Here is a 22,004-nt window from a genome sequence, read left to right on the forward strand (position 1 = left end):
AAAGTAGGTTCTATTCAATTTTTTCACTGTATATAAAAGCCTTATAATATTTATTATAAATTGTTAATACTTTTCACAAGAATGAACTTTTGATTAACTCAACTTATAGCGACTGATTAGTCTAGTAGAGAATTTTCTGTACCAAAGAAAAGTTTTAGAAATATCTCGTTGTGATCTCTTCGAATAGAAATTTTCTACCTTCACGATTTTCGATGGTCGATCGATTTCAAGAAGCAGGAAGTCGAATCGGCCGATCGCGCACAAAATCAAGCGAGAAAACTTTCTTTTTAATAAATAGACGGAGAAAGGAGAACTCGCGGCTCGTCCGACCCAATTACGTTCGCCGGTCAGGCATCGGAGATCAGAAGCTCCGGCAGGAAGTCAAGGGGCGCGAATGCATTGTTAAGCTCCCTCTATCCAAACATTCGGCTCGCTACCTAATAACCAACACATATCCGTTCCCTGTCTTGTCCCTCTTTTCTCTGCGCTATACCACGTTAGCTCTATCACCCTCGGCCTTTCCATATCCCACGCGAGAAGCATCCACAGGTAATCCTAAAAAATGGACCGTCAGTTTCCGCCGCTATGGGGTGGTGCGTCGCTCTTTAGCCGGGGTCTCGCTTGCCGGACGTTCGGTTTGTTCCGGAGAGACGAAAATGGTCGAAAATACGCGTCTGCTGTTCTGAACCCGTTCAGTAAACTTTTCCTCTAATCTGCATATGTTATTCCATTGAAACACATACGTATATAGTTGATGATGACACTGCGTGTATTTTTCATACGTAACATTATTTGCTATTCAATTCGAAGCAAAATCCAACCGAAACTGATTGTCAGTTTGAAGAATATCTGCAGATCATAAATTTGTACGACAAAATAACAAGCCTGTCGATAATCATTTTGATGTAAAAAAAGTATCTAAAACATTAAGGGCCTGTAGTACCTTCCAAAAGGAACAAAAAGAAGAGAAAAAACTAACCTGTCGAAAGGATTGAGCATTGGACGTTATCAAGACGACACTTCGCTCCTTTTGGTAAGTACCATAAAGTCGTAAATTTTCAGGCACCGTTTATTCCATACCCTCTATATGAAAGTATACTATAATTATTGTACTACGGATGGCCTTCGGGTAAAAGAAATTCGTGGAAAGAAGCAACATCGGAACTTGGAAATGCGAGGTAGAACACCGAGCAAGTTTCGGGTAGGTGTGGCAATAGAGCATAATGCGCGGTATTAAACGAGGCATAGACCGAAGGGTAAAATCGGGGAAGGAGAGGGTGTAGGAAAAGGAGTAAGAGAGCGGTTCGCAAGGATAGGTAGGTAAGTCGGGGCTTAGCCCGGTGACACAGTGAGCGGAACCAAGCCATGAAGCTTACGGCCGGCTCCGAGTTGTTATAATGGGATCCGGCTAAACGCAAGCCGATTTTAACTCTTTACCGCAGTACTCGGCCAAGTTCAAGGCCATTGTCTTCGGCACGATGAAAGTGAACGGTCGACACTCTCACTCGACCGTCTTGTAAAACAATCGTAGGAAACGATCATCGACTGTCGCGTCCTCGAATTTTTCCTCGTTCTTATTCCTGTAAACGTAGTCTTGCTTCCAGAAAGGGACGAGATAATTAAAAGATGGAAAAATCAACCCGTTCACATGTAATTTATATTTTCTAACGCGACGTTTACACTCCGATTGTAAATCTAACCGTCGATGTTTCTAATTCCGCATTAGATGGTTGATATGATAAATAAACGAGCACTTCATCGTCGCTACCGCTGTGATATTTCGCAACAGGCTCAATACCCCTTCCACACTGGACCCGAGTAGTCCTGTACGGATGCAAGTAATTTGCACGCATACCATTCCCGAAATTCCCTCTTTTCAGGGGTAGTAAGTCGCGAAAGGATTTGCGATTATGTCAAAGGGTCATCAAAGGATCCGCGGGGTGAGTAGCAGTATTTAGGTACAAGCCTGCCGATTTGTTATAGCCAGTTAATTTGATGAGTTAGAAAGGTCGCCGGATTACGACGTCAAAAGGTAGACAGGTAGCCGATCTGTCCAATTAGCCTGAACCGATGGTTGCTGCCTTCGGTCGCTAGCACGGTTCTTTGTCCCTGGAGTTTAGGGCACTTAGAGATATACACATGTACTTCGCCACCCTTCGTTCCGTTAACGACCGGCTCTCTGTAACCCTGTATCGGCGGAACGCACGCACACGCAACCCTCTTGCACCTGCGATCCTTTAATGGACCATCGCAAGACTATACGGCCGTACCCGGACGGACCACTCGATCGTATCTCCCTTATCATACATCCGTCTACGTTTACTTTGTGCGATTGCATCAAACGGAATATGAATGCTTTCGCGATAGGACTCAATNTTTTCTAACGCGACGTTTACACTCCGATTGTAAATCTAACCGTCGCTGTTTGAAGAATACCTGCAGATCATAAATTTATGCGACAAAATAATAAACCTCTCGATAATTCCGCATTATATGGTTGATATCAGTAGGAAGCTCGTATTTACTTATTCGAGTCTCTGTTTTAAACGTGAGTAAATGAGCACTTCATCGTCGCTACCGCTGTGATATTTCGCAACAGGCTCAATACCGTTCCATACTGGACCCGACTAGTCCTGTACGGATGCAAGTAATTTGCACGCATACCATTCCCGAAATTCCCTCTTTTCAGGGGTAGTAAGTCGCGAAAGGATTTGCGATTATGTCAAAGGGTCATCAAAGGATCCGCGGGGTGAGTAGCAGTATTTAGGTACAAGCCTGCCGATTTGTTATAGCCAGTTAATTTGATGAGTTAGAAAGGTCGCCGGATTACGACGTCAAAAGGTAGACAGGTAGCCGATCTGTCCAATTAGCCTGAACCGATGGTTGCTGCCTTCGGTCGCTAGCACGGTTCTTTGTCCCTGGAGTTTAGGGCACTTAGAGATATACACATGTACTTCGCCACCCTTCGTTCCGTTAACGACCGGCTCTCTGTAACCCTGTATCGGCGGAACGCACGCACACGCAACCCTCTTGCACCTGCGATCCTTTAATGGACCATCGCAAGACTATACGGCCGTACCCGGACGGACCACTCGATCGTATCTCCCTTATCATACATCCGTCTACGTTTACTTTGTGCGATTGCATCAAACGGAATATGAATGCTTTCGCGATAGGACTCAATCATCAATCGACGCTTCCTCAAAGTCCTAATTAGTCGTTCTATACGAATCGCTTGCGTAGTTTGAATCGATAGATGAGATTTTCAGATACTGAAGAACGGGTTCGATTAATTGAGTACTTGACCAATTGAATTTCATTTTCCCTATCTCCTATCCAGTTGATGCTATTTCAAATAACTAGTTCTTTGAAATGTGTTTTATATCAATTATATTACTGGCCTTATTTAGTAGAAATACTTGGGAAAAACGATTTGTCCCTCGAATGCAAATTTTACGAAGTAATTAGAGTGGTTAATTTCGAAATACCTGGAAAAATTCATGCGGAGCGTCACGGGGAAATAAAATTGTTTACTTTATTTCGTTGGACGGGGGGGCAAATATTTTTTAATTCCACGGAATACAGGATAACCATCGAGGAGGAACAAGGCTCGGTCACCAAGCATAGGTGCGTACCGTGTGTACATACATGTACGCAAATGTGCTCGCGATTACAGTGCGACCACGGATCTGTAATTAATATGGCTTTTAACGGTTTACGATCGATACGCTGCGAGCTTCCGCGCAGATATAATAGGACACGGGACAAACGCTTTAATGTTAATTAATTTGAACTGCATTAGCAAAATTACAGCCCGCGGCGACGGAAACTTGGGCAACATCAATGTGATTAATAGGAGGCTGACTCGCGATCTACGAATACGAGCTCGTTGCGTTCAAACGAAATAAGACAACGCATTGTGCACATGTATTACAAGTGCACTACCAACGACCGGATCAAACGGGGGCCATGAACTTTACGTTAATTAGAATCAAGATTAATTTGCTCGTTATCCTAAGCGCGTGAAGTACAGGTTAAAATAAATTGACAAACAACTTTATTAATAATATGCGATGATTTATTCTGGCGTAGGATGAGATTTCCCCAGATGATAGAACAATGATGTATCTTATAAATAAGATAATTTATGTACATTCTGTGTCACGTTATTACAAAGTAGCTTACGTTTATACGCGCACAATAATCGTTAATTGTTACAATTATCATCTGTTATTCGTTAATGTTGTTGATATTTTTTGTGTGACTTTTCCACTTTTACTTTAAATTGCGTTTATTCACTAATCGACGATAATATACATTGGAGTTGTATCCACGAAATATACACTCACACTTAATTATGCGTCCCTTACATTTTTTTCATTTAATCAATATAATAGCGTGAAAGATTTTTTTTTCTTTTTCTCGAAAGTGATGAGCGTATCACTTTTTAATGGCTGAACCGCGTGGAACATAAGATTTCTCGGTTTGGGTTGGAGCATATAAGTTCCAGGAGACCAATCGGAGACGTTAATCCACGCGATTTGCGATCAAATAGGATTTTCGAGCGTTACATCACTGTATTTTATTTACACAAACTTTCCGGCTCGCTAGCCGCATTTTGATATGAATGATTATTAATATAATAATTAATCGAAAATTGATAATAATAAAAAAAACGATAACTACTATGAATAATGACGGCAGTGTGAAGCACTTGTCGTACAGAGTTAAAAGAAGGAAGTAAAAAAAGTTGATTATAAGATGAGAAACACCAATGAATAGAAAATATACATAGAAATTATAGAAATACACGAACATCGATACGTATGTCATTTTCCTCTTTACATGTTCCTACTCGTTTCTTCACACCACTCGTTTTACTTCCTTTATGAGGAATAAAATAATTGCCGGGAACAAGAGGAAAACGTAAGTACGCGTGACTTCACGAGAAGATAATCAAAAAACGATGAAAAAGGCCAACGATGTCTGATTTACTATATACTTAATACTGTTTAGTACTTATGCTTTTTCTCCGTTTACTGTTTCCGGATTTCGTTAAGAGTAATTGCAGAAATTAGGACGTCGTTAATGAATCGTTAAAGTTATCTACAACTCGTCGTCGAACGCGTTCTTAATATCAAAATATATAATCTTAATCATAAAGAAGAAACGAGATAAATGAAAATTAAATATCGAATACAATGTAATATTTTTTAAGAAACACAAATACGAAAAGAATCACGCGCGTCAATGAGAATGTTCAAATTGAAGGAACGAACGTTGAATGAAAATATGTAAATCAGAAAATTATTCTGGTAAAAAGATATAGCGATTAATGGAATATCAAGGTTATCCATTTGTGATGGAAAATGAAAATTCTTACGTGAGACCTTCTCGCATTCACATGCTCACGGACGATCTGAGATCAGGTTCTCGTATCGGTGTCCGTGGGTTCAGGATTAGAAATACGAGGAACCGTACCATAAATAATTGACGGCACATGACCACGCTATTAAAAGTTTTTAAATGTTCGCCAATATTTACCTACCTCCTTCGCGCATCCAGGTAACGCGCGCTGCGAACTATACCCGATATCGTTTGCCGGGCACTATGAAAACGCCACTGTCCATCGGCGTCGCTCATTATCTTCGCAAAACGGACACGGTTCGGAAGAAACCGCGTCACCTCGCTTAAAAGCTTCACCTCCTTTCGTATCAATTTTCATCGGAATCGATGCCACCGTTAATTTCTGAACAATTGGCAGAATTCAACCGCCAGTTATAAGAGGATCCGGTGGCGGCGGCCTCCTGATTCCGATGAAAGATTCCCATGGACCTGCCGTTAGACCGCTATACCATCGCCTGATACTTCTGATCTGACAACACGTAACCCTCGGGATCCGGGGAGGGTGCTATATCGTTCGGTCCGGCTGGATTCAAATGGTGAGTTAAATGTGACATAGACGACGTCAATGTCATGTTGTGATGATACTGCGGATGGTGATAATTTCCTTGCGGGCTGTGATGCATATGTGAGATCTGACTCTGATAGTATTCGCCGCTGGTGTACGGATTCTGGTAGGCGTTGTAGGTCTGCCCAGCGTAACATTGGCTCGGGTTCACCGCGCCGGGCGACGGCGAACTCCAGGCGAAACCGTACTCGCCGTGGTGGATCTGGTTCATCGGTGGCGGGTAAGAGGACGGCGGTAGCTGGCTGGAGCCCGGAGTCAACGGGGGCGACGGGGTCGTCAAAGCGCTGTTCGCACCGCTTCCACCGGTCGGCGTCACGCCGAGTCGTGGATACGATGACGAGCTCGGCAGCAACGGAGAATTAGAACCTGGAGCCTCTTTGGCGCGTGGCGGAGAAACCGGCGAGGAACGTCTGCTGGCCGCCGCGGCCGAGCTTGTTCCCGGCGACATCTTGTTCCCGGCGTTGTTGTTGTTGTTGCCCTGTGCCTGGCTCGATCGCGGGGATCCCTTTGACGGAGATGTTTGTTGCTGCTGCTGTTGCTGCTGCTGCTGCTGCTGCTGTTGCTGCAATTGTTGTCTGCATTTCGCTCGACGATTTTTGAACCAGACCTGCGCAAAGAGGGCAACGTGACACGTAATTACAAGTACATATCGTCGTCGAGATAACTATTTAGCAATAGGAAGGTGAAGTCTAGTTATACATTATTAAATGGATGTATCGTAACCGAATAATAGCACCGAGACGGAACGGTGAACGGAGTCTTCCGTGGGGAATCTCTCAAGGTTTCGCAGAGAGCATCGCCCGGGGGGTCGAGAAGAAAGGTGTCCCGTAACGAGGGACGGAACTGTACCGATGCGATGGGGAGTTAATCGGTGCAATGGGAAAGTAATCGCGGGCGGACGGCCGTAACATTTCATTAAATCGCAACAATAACAACTGCCCGAGGTAGGGATGGTAGTTGGGGGATTTTGATACGCGTGTATCCCTCGGGATCCACGTTTCGTCTGTGTTTTCCAGCACGCATGCATGAATTGAAATCCGAACTAGATTGCTGTTGCTCGAGTTTACAATCGTGCTCGAGAATAAAAATGAACAATTTCAAGTAAAACGAGATATAATAATTTTTAACGGGCGAACTCAAATGTTTGGCGTTGAAAAAGTAAAATAAAGAGAAAGTAAAAAGGGCATGTATACGCGCTGGATACTCTTCTCTTTTGGTGCTTTTCGCAAGGAGAACAAAAATCTATCTGGGGTCCCCGGGTGCCGGTAGGCCGCAAGCTCTTGCGCGCGTATCGCCCCTTTCACTCCCCCTCGTGCACCCTCCGTAATCCGGGTACACAATGTGGCTAGGGGTGCGATCCTATGAATCTATGCCCGTGCCTTTAAAAGCGAGGCCCGGCCCCGTTATTATTGTTATTATCGACGGCATTGTAACAGTTGTTGCGAGGAGCGCGAATCGTCGAAGCGGACACGGGATTTCCAGCCGCCATGAATTCCGTGTTACTTGGTCGAATTGAGAACGAAAGAAATAAGGAAGGGTACACGAACTCGCCGAGAGGGTGCCGGGTTGAAAAGTTACGATTAACGAAGCGTGAAGGAAATATCCGAACGAGACGCGAGAAGATGACGACGATAAGAATCTGAACCGTTTCGCTCGTTCGTTGGAATCCGCGTATTGCAAACACGGCCCTCGCCAATGGGGTGCGAAGATCCGTGAAACGCGAATATTGCGTATCAGCGGCGAGAGAAACGATCCCGAGGAAGAAGAGTTCGCGAGGGACAGAGAGAAAACGCCCATTACTGGCCCGTGTTTGCACAACGACACCCCCCGTCAGGAACAACACACAAACGGAGTTCGCAGCTACCCCAAAAACCAACCAAACGGGCGGCGGTGCCATCCGGAAACCCTCGGGGTGAACCACAGCCAAGCTTCGCTCTCTGTGTATCGATGGCTAGGTGTAAATTGCATCACCATCTGGTTAGCATTCGAAACGAAGAACCGACGTATTGGCCACGGGACGTAGCAGCTGCGTTGACGTTTCGTTATGACAAATATATTTTCTTATTTGTACTATTAATACGATTCTACGCTGCGTGTCATTTTCAAACATCTAACTGTCCTGTTGTGCGTATACATGCCTCTCGCTCGAAAAAAGCCTGATTCCAAATTTCTATCAGTCTTTGAAGGTGATTGCCTACACGGATACGGATAAAAGAACTGCAATCAAGCGCTAAACTGATATTTACGTAAATGTTCATAGAATAATTATTAATTTATATGCATTGTTTCAGCGTTCAATTACTTTTCGTTGCAGACGAGATTAGTGTCGAGTAAAATTGTATGCAGATAGGAAATAAGCCTGTCCACGAAAGAGAAACTGATCGTTTTTCCTGCCGGGCGCTGGTCTCAAGCCGCGCTGAGCACTCTTTTTGTCATCCACGGTACGCGGGGAAATAACGTTTTTGACGCGTTCCACGATCGTAAATGATGGACGAACGACCTGGCGCATTCAAACGTAGCAAACATCGCGCGCAGCTGTGTCGTTCTCTCGCGTATAGAACGTCGCGAAGCGAGATAGAACGAAGGGCTATAATCCAGGAACAAATCAACTATACGCTCTCCGTGCTCCATACATCGTGTCTCTTGTGTTCCTCTACCTATACACACCTCTGCCCCCGTGTCGATCTCTGTTTCTCCTCTCCTCTCCTCTCCTTCATCGAAAACTTTTAGATCCACGCACCCCTGTCCCCTCCCGCTCGCGCGCCCCTAGTTAGATATTCGTTCACGTGGGTACGCCATTACAATGTATATATCCATGCACACGTGCGTTCCCGTGTACATGTATTACCCATACCTACATCCTTTTTGCAGTCGCGCCTTCATTCACTGGCACAGGGGGCTTAACTTTAGGTGGAAACTCCGCCGACCAAAATTTCCCTGCTTTGTCCCATATCTCGCAATGGCGATATTAACAAATAGCTACTACCATGGCTACCCTTCCCGTCATAAAATAATACAAACAGATTTCAAAAACGATTATAACTAAAAAGAAGCTAATATTGAAAGTTAAAATTGTAATCTTATTCGAGCTCGTGCTTTCATCGGACTATGGCTAGAGTCAGAAATCGGGTCCCACTAATGGTAGCGCATCATGGTCCTCAGCGAGGGGAGAAAATGGAGATTCGCGTCGGGGGATTCGCGAGCTTCTGATATTCCCGTCACGATCGTGACTTCGGGACGCCCCGCCACGAAATAAAGATGTTACGAGGACCGCAATAAAAGCGTCAACGAGCTCGTCGGCACATCTATCAATGTACGGCCAAGGCCGGGACAATGGCGAGGCCGGGAGAAGACGTAGGGCGCGACACCGCGTTGTGTAAATACCTTAAATCTCGTCCGTGCTTGCCGAAGCACGAAGCACTCTTTCTCTCCCCTCTTACTCTCTTCTACTCGTTACTGTCATCCGCCGAAATTGTTCTCATTTTTCGTGCCCCGTCATATGGAAGTAGCATGCATGTACGCGAACTAGAAAACCGATTCTACTCCGCGCAAAGACTCACCGCAAATATTAATTTTTACGACGTATTCGCATTTTCGCATTAATACGCGTTCTCTGTTAGATGAGAAAGTCAAATTACCTGCACACGTGATTCAGGAAGATTAATCTTCAGCGCTACCTCCTCACGCATGAAGATATCCGGATATCTAGTTTTTGTAAAAAGTCCCTCCAAGACGTCCAGTTGAGCCCTGGTAAAAGTAGTTCGCTCCCGACGTTGCTTGCGTTGATTCATTCCTGAGACAGAAAGGAAGAAAGAGACTAGAGATTAAGCAATCGCAGAGAATGCTAGTGATGAATGGCACGGAGTTAACTAAATCGTGTACGTTTTTCGAAACTCCATGCTTTATAATGATCGTGATCGATCGAATATTTAACACGATCGGAGAGTTGCGACGAGACGAGGCTGTTCAACCGACGAGAGACGACGAAAAGGGTAAGGCATGGCATCGGTACCGCAGAGAAGACCGTAGGACAGAGAAAACGGGGTGGCGTAGAGGGGTGTAAGCGTTGCGAGGTCGCGATAGCGTAATTTTGAACAGTTTCCCCGCTACGACCCACCCTCCTCTGCCTTCCTCGTGCCATCGAGCCTCGCTTGGCTCGTTTCGGGACCCACGTAATCCGCTTATGAGGGGGTCACAGGGGGCGGCGGCGGCCGGGGCAGGAGACGGACGGGGGACAAGCCAGAACGGAGGAACGAGGGGGGTACACTCCGGAATACACGACTATCCAGGGTCCAGAGGACCAAAGTCGCGGTGGTTCGTTCCCAGCTGCCTCTGGAAACGATGGTATCCAACACGCCAGCGTACAACCGTTCTCCCGCGGCCAATAAAAAGAAGACAGAGAAACAGGGCCCTGGAAAACTGCGCCGTGCCAGTGTCTCTCCCGGCTCCGAGCTGGATCGTAAAGTCGTGAAAGGAAGAAGGTGGATAGTATTTCGCGATCCAGCGAAATGAATATTTTTTGAATCTCGAACTGCTTTTGCGAATTGATGGATACGACCTACAGGAAACTTCTTTACTTTTTAATCCTCCTACTTTAGGATTTGCTCGATCTTACAAAAGTGTTCTTGTTCCTGCATATCTCTTAATTGGACAATGCTTTGATGAGATTAAGTTAACAATAAAAAAGAGAGAGTAGCAAAAAATCGATTTATCGGAAGAAACATGGAGGAAAAAGAGAAGTTACCTTTCGTACATATACAAGAGGACGAGATAAATACATGAAAGTATACATATTTATATCATGCTACTGTGACCAACAGTCTAAAGAAAACGGATGACATGACTTGGAAAAAAAAGATTCGAACGAACGGGAGCCAAACGTAGGCAGAGTAATCGACGTTCATTGATGAAACGTGACAGCGAGGCACGTCTTTAAAGAGGAGTGGTCGACGAGGGCCAAGAGGTTATCGCCTCGTATCGGTCGTGTCCCCCGCGCTGCCTCTGGAATGGTTTCCCGGTGGTAACAATAAGAAGCGATACGTAACAACGCGCGGATGCGAAGGATGATGACGATGACGCCGACGATGATGCATACACGTGATCGGTCGACTAACGAACCGGTCGAGTGGGCTATCAAGCTACGGTAGCCGAGCAGGATCGTCGAAGAAGATTGCGCGAGGGCACAATGTAAAATTCCACGCCACCGCGACTTGCCGGGTTGGCTACCGTCGTCGTCGCGGTGATGCCCACGACACGCCCGCGATCATTGAATCTATGATCCGTATCTCTCTTGTTCCGTTTGCGAGCAGATCGGTGTGGCTGGGGCTGAAGCGGCGGGGAGAAGAGGGCACGAGGAAAGGGTGAGGAACGGATCCGGCGAGAGAGGATGCTTGATTGTCGAGTGGGCGTTGGCGCTACTGTTAACGACGGCCTTTGCCGACGGGCTATACATCGGCCCCTGTGAAAGCCGCGGCCCTTATCCACCAACGAGACAATGGAATTCCGATTATGGTCTTGCGCCTGCTTCCGCGCAGTGCAACGGCGGCGACGAGTGGGCGCGAGGAAAAGTCTTCGCCCGCTTCAATTCCGGCGAGCGAAAGAGCGGATTCGGAGCTTACAGATCTACTCGATCCCAATTTTCTTAACCATGCCATGCCCGATGTCTCCGGCAACGGCTTTTAAAGTCTCCCGCCGGAAATTGCAGGCGAAAGCTTTTCGCAACGACAAGGGAGGGACGGCGAATTCGGTATGGTTCCAGTCGAAAAAGAGACTGGCTAAGCGACCCTTAATGCGACGACAAACACCCGCTGCGTCCTGAAGTATGATTCGATTTATTATCGTCAGCGCGAAATCCGGGATCCGGGGGTTGATACAAGGGTTGCTCTGGCTCATTGGCCCGCAACGAGATCAGACGCGACCCTAATAGCGAATTCGTTTTCCGTTTATTGGATTCTTCCATCCCTACCGAGCGCGGTGTGCAGGACGGCATCTCGTGTTTCGAGCTTTCACGCGGAACGGAATCCGTGGAAGTCAATGCCGGAGCCGCTAACAAAATTTCACAGTAATTGCTCTCAGGCGGCGGAATGCGTATCCTCTAATTTCAAATTGTGCTAACGCGAAGACAAGGATGCTTGAGCGATCGATGTCGTCTAAATGAATAAACCGTCAAGTTATACTTGTGTTCTAATGAGACCATTGATAAAGGACCGGTCTAATTACTCTTAACGTGTGAATTTAATTAATTGTCATTGTCGCTTAGTCTCACATCATACACGGTGTAGTTCAACCGCATGAGTTATGCGGCCGGCACTTGCTAATCCGCGATACGATCTAAAAGTATTATTCTTCGACGATAAAATATAGCTTCTCTAAGTGAACGCGTGCAAACTCTTCAACTTAGTTGCAGAATCGAGCGGATAATAAATAACCGAGATAAGGCGAGAGAAACTCTTGATTCGGAAGGCTTATCGAGTTAGGAAAACGCGAATTAATATCAATTACCACGGTCGGTCGGATAGAAAATGGTGCCGTAATTATTCGATAAATTGACCGGCTACCTCGTGTCCGGCTATTCATCAAAACGGTTAACTCGCCGGAGATTGAACCATAAATTACGCGTTTCACGCACGAGGTATCGTTGAAATCGAAGGAGAACCGGACCCGACGATGCGGCAAACTCGTCCTACGGGCAAGTAGTATTCGCTTCGGTATTCATAGAATACAAGATGCGACGCCATCAGAATCCGAAGTCGGCCGAGAGAGGAATCGACGAGGAGGTCGCGAGGGAAAGTGAATAGATATATACCTCAGACCTCGGACGGGAATCGAAAATTAATTAAAAGCTAAAACGCGAATAGGCCGGTAGACGGTGCAGAACGTGAGCGGGATGAATGTGGATTATTCGGGGGACCGTGGGATGATAGCACGTGCCGTCCTGCCTATGGAAGAGGGAATTCTAAAAGGCCATCAGCTACGAAAATATTTGGCCGACTTTGCGTTTACGAACTGGCCTCCGCGAAAATCGCAACCTAAAGCAGATAACCGGGCTCGAGTTTACCGTTCACGCCTTGTCGGCGTTGCATCCGCATCGAACGGATGCGCAGCGTTCGAGACCGAAAGTTCGAAACTGAGAGCCCGGCACCTGCAGTTCGGACCACACGTAACGTTCGAACCAACAGAAAGAAACGCGTGCGACCTTCGGGCCTAGTCGCGTCTTACGGGATAATCTAACAGAGAGACGGCATAAGTAAGTAACGAAATACCAACACGCATCCGGGGCAATAATCGGATAAGCTTCCGATTACCGCCTTCCAACCGATGCTCTTTTCATTCGCTTCTTCCGTGATAGAATCGACCTCTGATCCACCCACTTTTCGTAACACAACTACCGATTTCTAAACCGTATCGAAGGATAAACGGTATACATATAATAGAGGAATCAAAAATTAATTTACCAATCTAATAGAAACGTTTGTGGGAACGTAGAAGGTTAAAAGCGGAGGATAGATTCGAGTATCGATATCGTTGTACGTGATATTTCACTCAGAGTCGAGTGTTTATCCTACAATTAGGACCGGACCTGTACTCGGATCCCTCCTTCGAGAACGATACCGCGTTCAACTACTCAATTTACTCGTGACACGCGTCGATCGGCCTCCGACTGCTCGTATTCGAGAAGATTTCTCCCCAACGGCGCTTGTTTAGTCTGATATTTTGTGGCCACTTCGCAGCGACGATGGCCGCACGTGCTACCGACACGTGTCACCCTTAACCTGACGCCTAATTGAGTGATTGGAATTCTATCGAATTGACAGTATCCCGAATGAAGGATCAGACTATTACTTAACTATTCGCTTCTGAAACTAATTTTGTCTAACGACTATCGATGCATGTGCCTGGAAAAACATCTTTATCGAATGAAAAATCGTTTTTCTCTTTCTAATTTTTGTCTGATTAACTTCTGGCAAAACGAAAATCAGAGACGCCTGTCTGTTTACGCGCAGAGATCGCATCAAGAGGAAACGAAAGGAAGTTAAGTGGACGGGCAATTTCTCTGTGACAACAAATAGTAGTCGTCGAATGAGAAAAAGGGAGAGGCATGTGACGCGATTCCCACGTAGGTACCCACCGTCCCTGAATATCGTCGCCGCCGCGCCGCCGCCGCCGGGTAAAACCTCGACGCGTTAACAACAACGCTTCGACATCCCTCCTCCATTTTTGGCACCCTTCGTCCCGCCCCGGGGCTACTAGCTTTTTCCTCGCTCGGTTTCGACCCCACGTCCGATTGCATAATAAAATAAATACTAACAGACTCGTCCCACGCGCGTCACCGAACATGGACTATCTTTCACCTCGCACGCGACGAACGCGATTTCAAGCGACAGTCCCAAGATTAATGTCGTTTCTCAGCAGACTCTCCACGATCGTACACGGACGTTCATTCGTAATATAATTTTTGTTCTCCTACCGGAACGTTTGATGTCTTTTAATATTAAATATTCCGCGAATGAAAAAACTCTATTAGCCGAAGGTACAAGGCTATCGTTCCTTTATAATTTTATCCCGGCTAATACATGACGAAGTAAACAAGTTATTCTTGATCAAAGGAATTGGACAACGATCAGAACAGAACGTTTGTTTGATAAAAGACCGATAAAGGCGTTGCGGTGTCTCTTTGAAATGGTAGGTTATCGGAATCGCGTTGTTCCTAGCGTCCGGTCTCTTCCGGTTGCCCGTTTCGCGCATATGGAAGGTACTCGCTCGGTTCGTTCCACTCTCGTTCCGCGGCTTTTCGTGTAGCGGATACGCCTACAACGGATAGGCGGCTGGACGCGGGTACGCAGGGACCTAACGGACAGATCCGTGTTTCTATGGAAACCCACCTATCTGCGTTGGTTGGACCTATACTGCCTGCTGCCACCCTGATAAGCGGCTTACTCTCATGGTTCCCTCTACTCTTCTTCGCTGGGGCATTCCAGCCCCTTCCTCCTATCCTCTTCGTCGCGATTCGGCTCTTTCTACTCTCTTTTTCGCGTTTCTCTCCCTCGCTCTAGAACCCTTTTCAAACAACCGCGAAAAAAAAAAACGAAGATGCGGAAAGAAAAGGTACGCGTATACACCCGGCAGTGTGCGTAAAACGCGGAAAAAAGAACGACTAACCCCCGATCATATTCCTGACCGAATCAAACCCCAATGAGAAACGAACGCGAGAACGATCTCGCTACTTCTCGTCTAAAGATTTCGCTTTTATTTGCTCCGTTTACCTTGTCCTATGCATATTTCTAGTATCTAACGGGATCTGAAAAGACTTGTTTCAACCGTGACACGATGTTTTTCAATCATGTTTCGCGAATGAATATTGTGATATCGACGCTGGTTTTCAATACGAATGCGATTTTATAAGCACGCTGTACATCCACCGCTTTTCATCAGTGTCCATACAGAAAAATCGCTTTGTACCGGACTTTCGAAGGGCTGCAGCAGGAGAACGATTTTTCATTCGACGATTGCACTTTTTCAACGGACAAAGCAGTGCAAAACCTATGGAAACGTATTTTATTTTTTTTCTTTTTTATAGAACGCTGAACGCAATTTTATAACGCATCTAATTCCTATCGAATCTGGTCGGATACGGGGCTGAATCCGCATGGCAGTATTCGCGAAGATCTTATTTGGCTCGAATCCATGTGGAATTTACGAATGAAAAATTTTGCCGATACTTCGAACCAACATTCGAAGCGACATGCACTCGAGCGTCCGTCACACAGAATACTCAGATACGGCTATGCTGACTATAGTTAAGAAGCCCGGGGTTTACTTCGTCCTCGTATGGCTTCAGTCGATGCATCGATTTGCATGACAATCAATAATAGCTAGTATGGCGAACTTTCGCTACGAAATAACACACCGCTTCGCATTATGGGAAACGAATATAGAGAACAAGTGTAGGTGCCATTGAATACAATTGATATGAAAATTCGATGGATAGCTGTTTCGTAGCTATTAGATAAATCTATCGCTTATCTATTTTAAATTTAAATCTGCCATTTTTCATTTTCAACAGTAATTAAACAAATCGTCTAAGAATTCAATAAAAAGAAATTTTAACTTAAGACAATTTAAAGCATGCAAGTACACAGTCCTTAACAGACGAATATTTCTGATTTGGAAAAATAATTTTGATAACAAAAAGATATGGAATTTTTTCATTTGTATGTTAATATAAAATTTGTTTATTAATCGATAGTAACGAGTTTGTAAATATTTAAAATGAAAAAACGTAAGCCGAGTGTCTTTAAAAGGTGAAAGAACAGCTACCGCCACCGCGCGATGCGAGCTAAGCACTTTCACCTGCTCGACAATATCAATAGCTATTATTCATTCACGTTATCCATCGCAACCCTTGAACCTTTCTATAGATTACACGTCACTCAATGGCGCCAAGATGAATCGCGATTTAAACAGGGTATAAAGAAACTCTCATATCACTGCAAATGGAAAACGGTGTTAAATATAAAACTTCAGAAAGCCAATGCTTTACGATTGTTCTGGCAATGAAACCTCTGTCAGAAATGATAAGTGTTCTAAATAAAGAGTTTTCCCCGATTTAATCCTTTCGTCGCTATTTCAGATTACAACCACAACTATAAATCATTGGTTGACGAGATATGAGAAAAAAATTTCAAGAATTGTATACGATTTACCTTGTGGGAAGGCAGCAAGTCCGTGATCCAAAGGATGCGGATGCGGATGAGCGTGGGTGGCGAGAGCGAATGGCGATGGCAACCCCGGATGAGGTGCACCCGGATGCGGATGAGAATGCGGATGCGGATGGGTACCAACCCCCATCGCTGGATGACCGTGAGGATGGTACTGAGGACTACCAGTTGGAGCGCAAGCAGCACCCGCCGCTTTTAGGTATCCCGCCATGTAACCTGCCAGGCAAGCCAGCTCACCCGCCACCGCTGCTCCCCGATCACGGTCCCTTAACCCGTGGCCTCCGCCACCCTCCGCCGCCCACCAGGCGAAATTCTCCTCCCGATAATTATTCTGGATTGACTGCGTAGATACTTTTCCGTTGCTTTCTGACAATTTTCCTGAGATCGGCACGTTGCCGTTTCGCGGATAACCGTAACCTTGATACTCCTCCACCTGCAACAATAACATAAAGGCACGTGTTTATCGTATAAATTTCTAATAGACAATTTTCTTGGCATAACTATGTCTTTCGTATACGCGTTTCTCCATGGATTTTTAGAAAAGAAGGTATGTATTGTACAAGGTGCATGAGCGTGAGGCGGTGATGGTAACGCTATTCGTCGCCGTGCAGCGACACAATAAAGAAATTAGCATTCTTTTGAGGGTGAAAAATCTATATACAATAAACGTCACCGCAAGATCACCCCTATTGTAGCAGACTATAATTTTTCAACGAACGCGTCCTCATCGGTTCCCTTGGAATTCTTCAACGTACGGAAAGCTATGCTTATTTCACAGCATTTTATTTAAAAAAAAATATACGATTGACGATGGATCACTAAGATCAGATTTATTGGAATTACCCATCCAGTTGCGGATTGTATCGCATCATGAATTTCCACGTTCATGCAGTTTAAATTCAAATTAAAATGAAGTCGGTTCATTAATGAAGTTTTCTTATCACTTGTCTGTATACTTCACTATATTTCACAATATCACAGTACGTTGAAGGATTCCGACTTCTAATATAAGCACACGTATACTTGGAATAGTATAATATTAGTTTCAGTTCCAGCATCCGTCAAAGCTTACAGTACTGTTTGACAACGCACTTACTGTAACGGCTCTAAACGTCTTCGAAGTTCTCGTGTTGGAGATACTCTGACAACTAGCCTACCTACACCGTTACACTGCTAAGCAGTTTTCCAGGCCCTTCCTCGGTCCCATCCCAAAAATCGGGGGTGGGGATTTCAGACTGGGCCCATAGTGGGGATATTCGTATGAATTTCCATGAAGTCGACGTCTTTTCGGGACTGACGCGCACGTTCGGAAAATCTGTAGATGGGAATCAACCAATCCTTGTTCTCGGTATAACGAGCTAGACACCGACGACTCGAATGCTCGGGTAATTGAAACAATCGTTGTACCTGATTCGTAGGAAGCTAAGTAGTAGGGTGAAATCTACTTAAGTAATTTGCTAGAAGTAGAAAAGAGATGGACAGGCGACGGAATCGACGCGCGCCGGAGGTAGCTGGGGATTCCACCCGGAACGATTTTGAAAAGACAGCTTATCCGAAAAACTTAACTTCCTGGTTGACGTTAAATGGTTAAATAAACTTCGACGTTTTTATCCGGGCGACGGGGTCGGAAGGGAGATGAAATGTGTCTGAAAAAGATAAAACAAGGAGAGGAGAGGAGAGGCGAAGTGGATGCACGTTGGTAGGTATGTTTACACGGGGGCATTATGGCGGATAATGTTTGTTATAGGCGTCTATGCTCTACAGCCAGGAGAGGCGAGACTATCCGACGTTAAAAGGCCAGCCTGGTCGATCCGCTTACGGCGGATGAGGCTCAAATTGAGTGAGAGATAGTGAACTCTCGTGAAACGAGTTGCACCGGCATCACACATGTCTCGATGCACATACCGTGCATACTTGTACACATGCAGCCGCACAATTTCGAACGTACCGCGCGGTAGTTCCGCTGATAACTCGAGTACATTAAGTAGTCGGGATAACGCGTACGAAAACGGTGCGAGACGTACATGTATATCCATCAGGTTAAATCAACGCTATATTCTATTGTTCGACTTCTATCGCGATGTACGTATACGGGCGGGATAGATAAATTCGGAAGTTAAAATCCCGATGCGCAATTTACGGAACGGGAAGTGGAAATTTCTTAAACAAATATTTGCGTAACGCGTATAACGTGCATTAAAATGCGAAAACAATAAATATTCCGCAGCAACGAATAGGATGCTCCTGGATGATCAAGTATTTTTATGACCCATTGCTGGAAGATCGTTAAAAAGATATTCCCTAAGTAAGTGTACGTAGGTCCAGCAATAAAAGATTTTCAGACACAACGAAGCAACGTGGCAGTACTTGGAGCGTAGGCAGGTAAGCATCCGTTCGCTACCTGCGTTGCTGCCGTAATCAAGGAATTAATAACACTTCCCATAGACCTTTTCCACAAGTGCCGTTGTTCTGTTGGACACGGAAGACACAAAAGTATGATTTGTGGAGTACCGCGGTCGCCCGGCCGGGTCAGGAAGGAGGAAACAGAAATACCGGGATCGGGGAAAACCCTTGAACGGTCAAATGCTCATTCAACCGTATATTTTCTGTCAATCCGCGCCTGGGTATTAACTAACAAGGGTAAACACAACAAGGTGTTGGTAACCAGTCTTTAAGGATGCATACTACTTACGGTTTTATACCTGAGAATAACAGCATCTCTCAGCAACGTCTGCGACGTGCAGTGGGTATCGTGCTGCGTACAGCGTTCGCAATACTCTTTTTCGACAAAATACAGATGTTTGTTACTGTATGCGATTACTCGCAGCGTTAATACTTCGCATTACAGTCGTATAAATCTAGCATCAAATAAATCACCTCAAAAATAAATGGCGAAAGAGAATTTATCTGAACAGTACTTTCCTTTTACGTAGCATTCTAAAAATTAAGTCTGTTCAAAGCCAAGAGCTTCTTTTAATTTTCTCGTTTTTATATTGTAGATACCTTTCTTCTTAAACGAAAGAAAATAGAGATCTTACAGTAAATATGCACACCTATAATAGATTTCTATTTATATTCGTCGGTGGTACAACCATTAAACAGTAACGTTAAAATGTTAAAAGTTATTATTTACATATGTTATATAATGCAGTCAATGTCAAATATATTCCCGAACTGCAATAAATGTATTCAAATACGCGCGTTAATCCCTCGGGTTAAGCGTGATATTGAATGTAGATCGGATTTGGTTAAAAGTCAGTTAAACAAGGTGGCGTCTGGTAGTTAAAGGTTGTATGTATCCTGTTCGTAGATCTTTACAGCCTTTCTTACCCTATCAGTATGCTTCCCGTGTCTCACATTGCGAATTCGTGATTATAACGATAAGCTATAAGAGATTATAAGTTACGGACATTTACAGTAATTTACACAAATTTAAAAGCAAATAAATGCTAGTTCCAAGTATGTACCGTGTCTGGTTAAGGTGCGAGAATACTTGTAGCAATACGATTGGCAATACCACGTTCAGTTTCGTTTCATAGACATAATGTATTTTTGTTCATTCTGTAAAAGATAAACATGCTTTGCATGTCTCTTCTCTCTTCCTCTTTCTCAGATGATGATGAAAAGAAAAGACATTTTTCCATTCATTTTCTTTCTCTCAATCATCTGGCTTGATATCTCCCATTCAGATGATCGATCTATTTTCATACGTCTATAATTCATTTACGTGATTCTGAGAGTAAAGAGGAGTCTTTAGGTTCATAAGTAATATTCTATTAATTATATAACATTAATTTTATGATGTAGTTTGAAAAACAGTCATCATTTTATGACATAGAAGTAGCGGAGAAAAAAAGAGAGAGCACGAATTCTTCTCGTACAATTCTATTGGAAAAGGTGACGCTCGCACACAGTAAAGTGCATCGGGTTTTAGAACAATTGCAACTTTCTCGTGCAATAATCGTGTCCATATTGCGTCTCACGTATTGTGTTCGCGATTACATAAAGGTGTGGCGAATGCAGAGGAAGCATAAATTTTCGATACCCTACGATTATTCTGATAAATCGAGGCAAGTGCGCGTTCGATGAAATCGACGATAAACAACGCGAACCTTTCTCCACTGTGGAATTACGTGTTCTGTTGTTTCGCGCACCAAGTTCATAACTCCGCAAATCTCTTGCGGCTCACAGTAATTTCGGTGAAGTGAAACGAACTTGGTTATACGATGGAAGAACAAGTAATTTACGCACTCACAAATTCCATGAAAGGTTAGACAAAATTGTGCATGAAACGCTTTCCGTTTAATATCTATAATGCATTGTGTTTTGGCCATAAATAAATGCAGACAAGTACGCATCGTGTATAGTGTCATACGACGAACGATGTTTATGTCGGAACGAAATATTGTCGATTATTTAGTTCATGAGTTCAAGAAATGGAATACTGGTGGTCACTTAAGTCATAGATTATTATGAAACCAAAAATATAAAAACCAATATTTATTAAATTGGATTTTTACAAACTTAAACGATCACTCTACTTATTCGATGTAAAAATAATCCATTTTATACTAATTCGTTTAAGAAGTAAAGAAATATGGTGTTGATAACGATTGGTGATTGTCTACGTTCCGGGTAATCATGGTCTATGAGGTCCACAATTATCGCATGAAGAACCATCGGGATAATCCCACCGAAAACAAATGCACTTCTCTTTTGTATCATCTTTGCTCGTCATCTATCGTTAACTTTCTAGTTCTTAACTTTTCCATTTTAATCTAGTTATTAATTCTATTGTTGTTTTAAGTGCTTCGACTGCCCACTTGGCTTTTTTCATTTTTCTGCAATGTATTCTTGTCATCTATGAAGTGAAATTATTCTAATACAGATAATAGTGATTAAAATACACTCACTAATAATAGCAATCACGTTGCGGACAATAGTAGTCACTTGACAGTCATTACACGCATTCGCGTTAGCTAATGAAGCAGACAATATGAAATTTGAATTTAATCCTTTGTTCTATTATAATAGTATGTCCAAGTGTACAATAAAAAACAGCTTTACAATCTTGGTTGTGCATTCACGAAATGACATCAATTAATGGCGAAAAACAAAAAACAATTAATTACTTCGTTGCATAGGATTCGTTCAAGTCGTGATCGTTTAGAGACGAACTAACGACATTATGAAATAAAAAGAAAATTTCTTATTTCGGACGTGTTCTTTCGTTAAAATAAGACTATCATTACTTCATTCTCCTTATTAGTAATATCAAATAGTTTAATCAAATAATAGAAAAGTCATCTTGTCTT

At 44.1% G+C, this 22,004-nt stretch overlaps 1 protein-coding gene across 2 annotated transcripts; it reads right to left on the reverse strand.

The window, feature by feature from the left end:
- Positions 1 to 4,076: 4,076 nt before the first annotated feature.
- On the reverse strand, positions 4,077 to 17,118 carry LOC108630261 (homeobox protein OTX2). Of its 2 annotated transcripts, none has more exons than XM_026817969.1 (3): positions 16,675 to 17,118; positions 9,610 to 9,764; positions 4,077 to 6,578 (listed from the first exon to the last, which is right to left on the reverse strand). In XM_026817969.1, the coding sequence occupies exons 1-3, from the start codon at positions 16,898 to 16,900 to the stop codon at positions 5,850 to 5,852; spliced, it is 1,110 nt and encodes a 369-aa protein (XP_026673770.1). In that variant the 5' UTR covers positions 16,901 to 17,118; the 3' UTR covers positions 4,077 to 5,849. The 2 variants fall into 2 exon arrangements, with proteins under 2 accessions (XP_026673770.1, XP_026673769.1); XM_026817968.1 differs by lacking the exon at positions 16,675 to 17,118 and adding an exon at positions 9,854 to 10,269.
- Positions 17,119 to 22,004: the final 4,886 nt, after the last annotated feature.

Source organism: Ceratina calcarata, unplaced genomic scaffold (assembly GCF_001652005.2).
Source record: "Ceratina calcarata isolate Rehan_Ccalc_2016 unplaced genomic scaffold, ASM165200v1 scaffold72.2, whole genome shotgun sequence".
NCBI classification, from domain to species: domain Eukaryota; kingdom Metazoa; phylum Arthropoda; class Insecta; order Hymenoptera; family Apidae; genus Ceratina; species Ceratina calcarata.

What these genes read in the sequence shown, in the direction of transcription:
- LOC108630261 (XM_026817968.1), bottom strand. Translation starts at nt 10,112, where the DNA reads ATGGCACGAGGAAGGCAGAGGAGGGTGGGTCGTAGCGGGGAAACTGTT. An exon ending in AGCATGGAGTTTCGAAAAAC is followed by an intron (nt 9,765 to 9,853) that starts GTACACGATTTA and finishes TTTCTGTCTCAG; the next exon opens with GAATGAATCAACGCAAGCAA. An exon ending in TTCCTGAATCACGTGTGCAG is followed by an intron (nt 6,579 to 9,609) that starts GTAATTTGACTT and finishes CTCTTTGCGCAG; the next exon opens with GTCTGGTTCAAAAATCGTCG.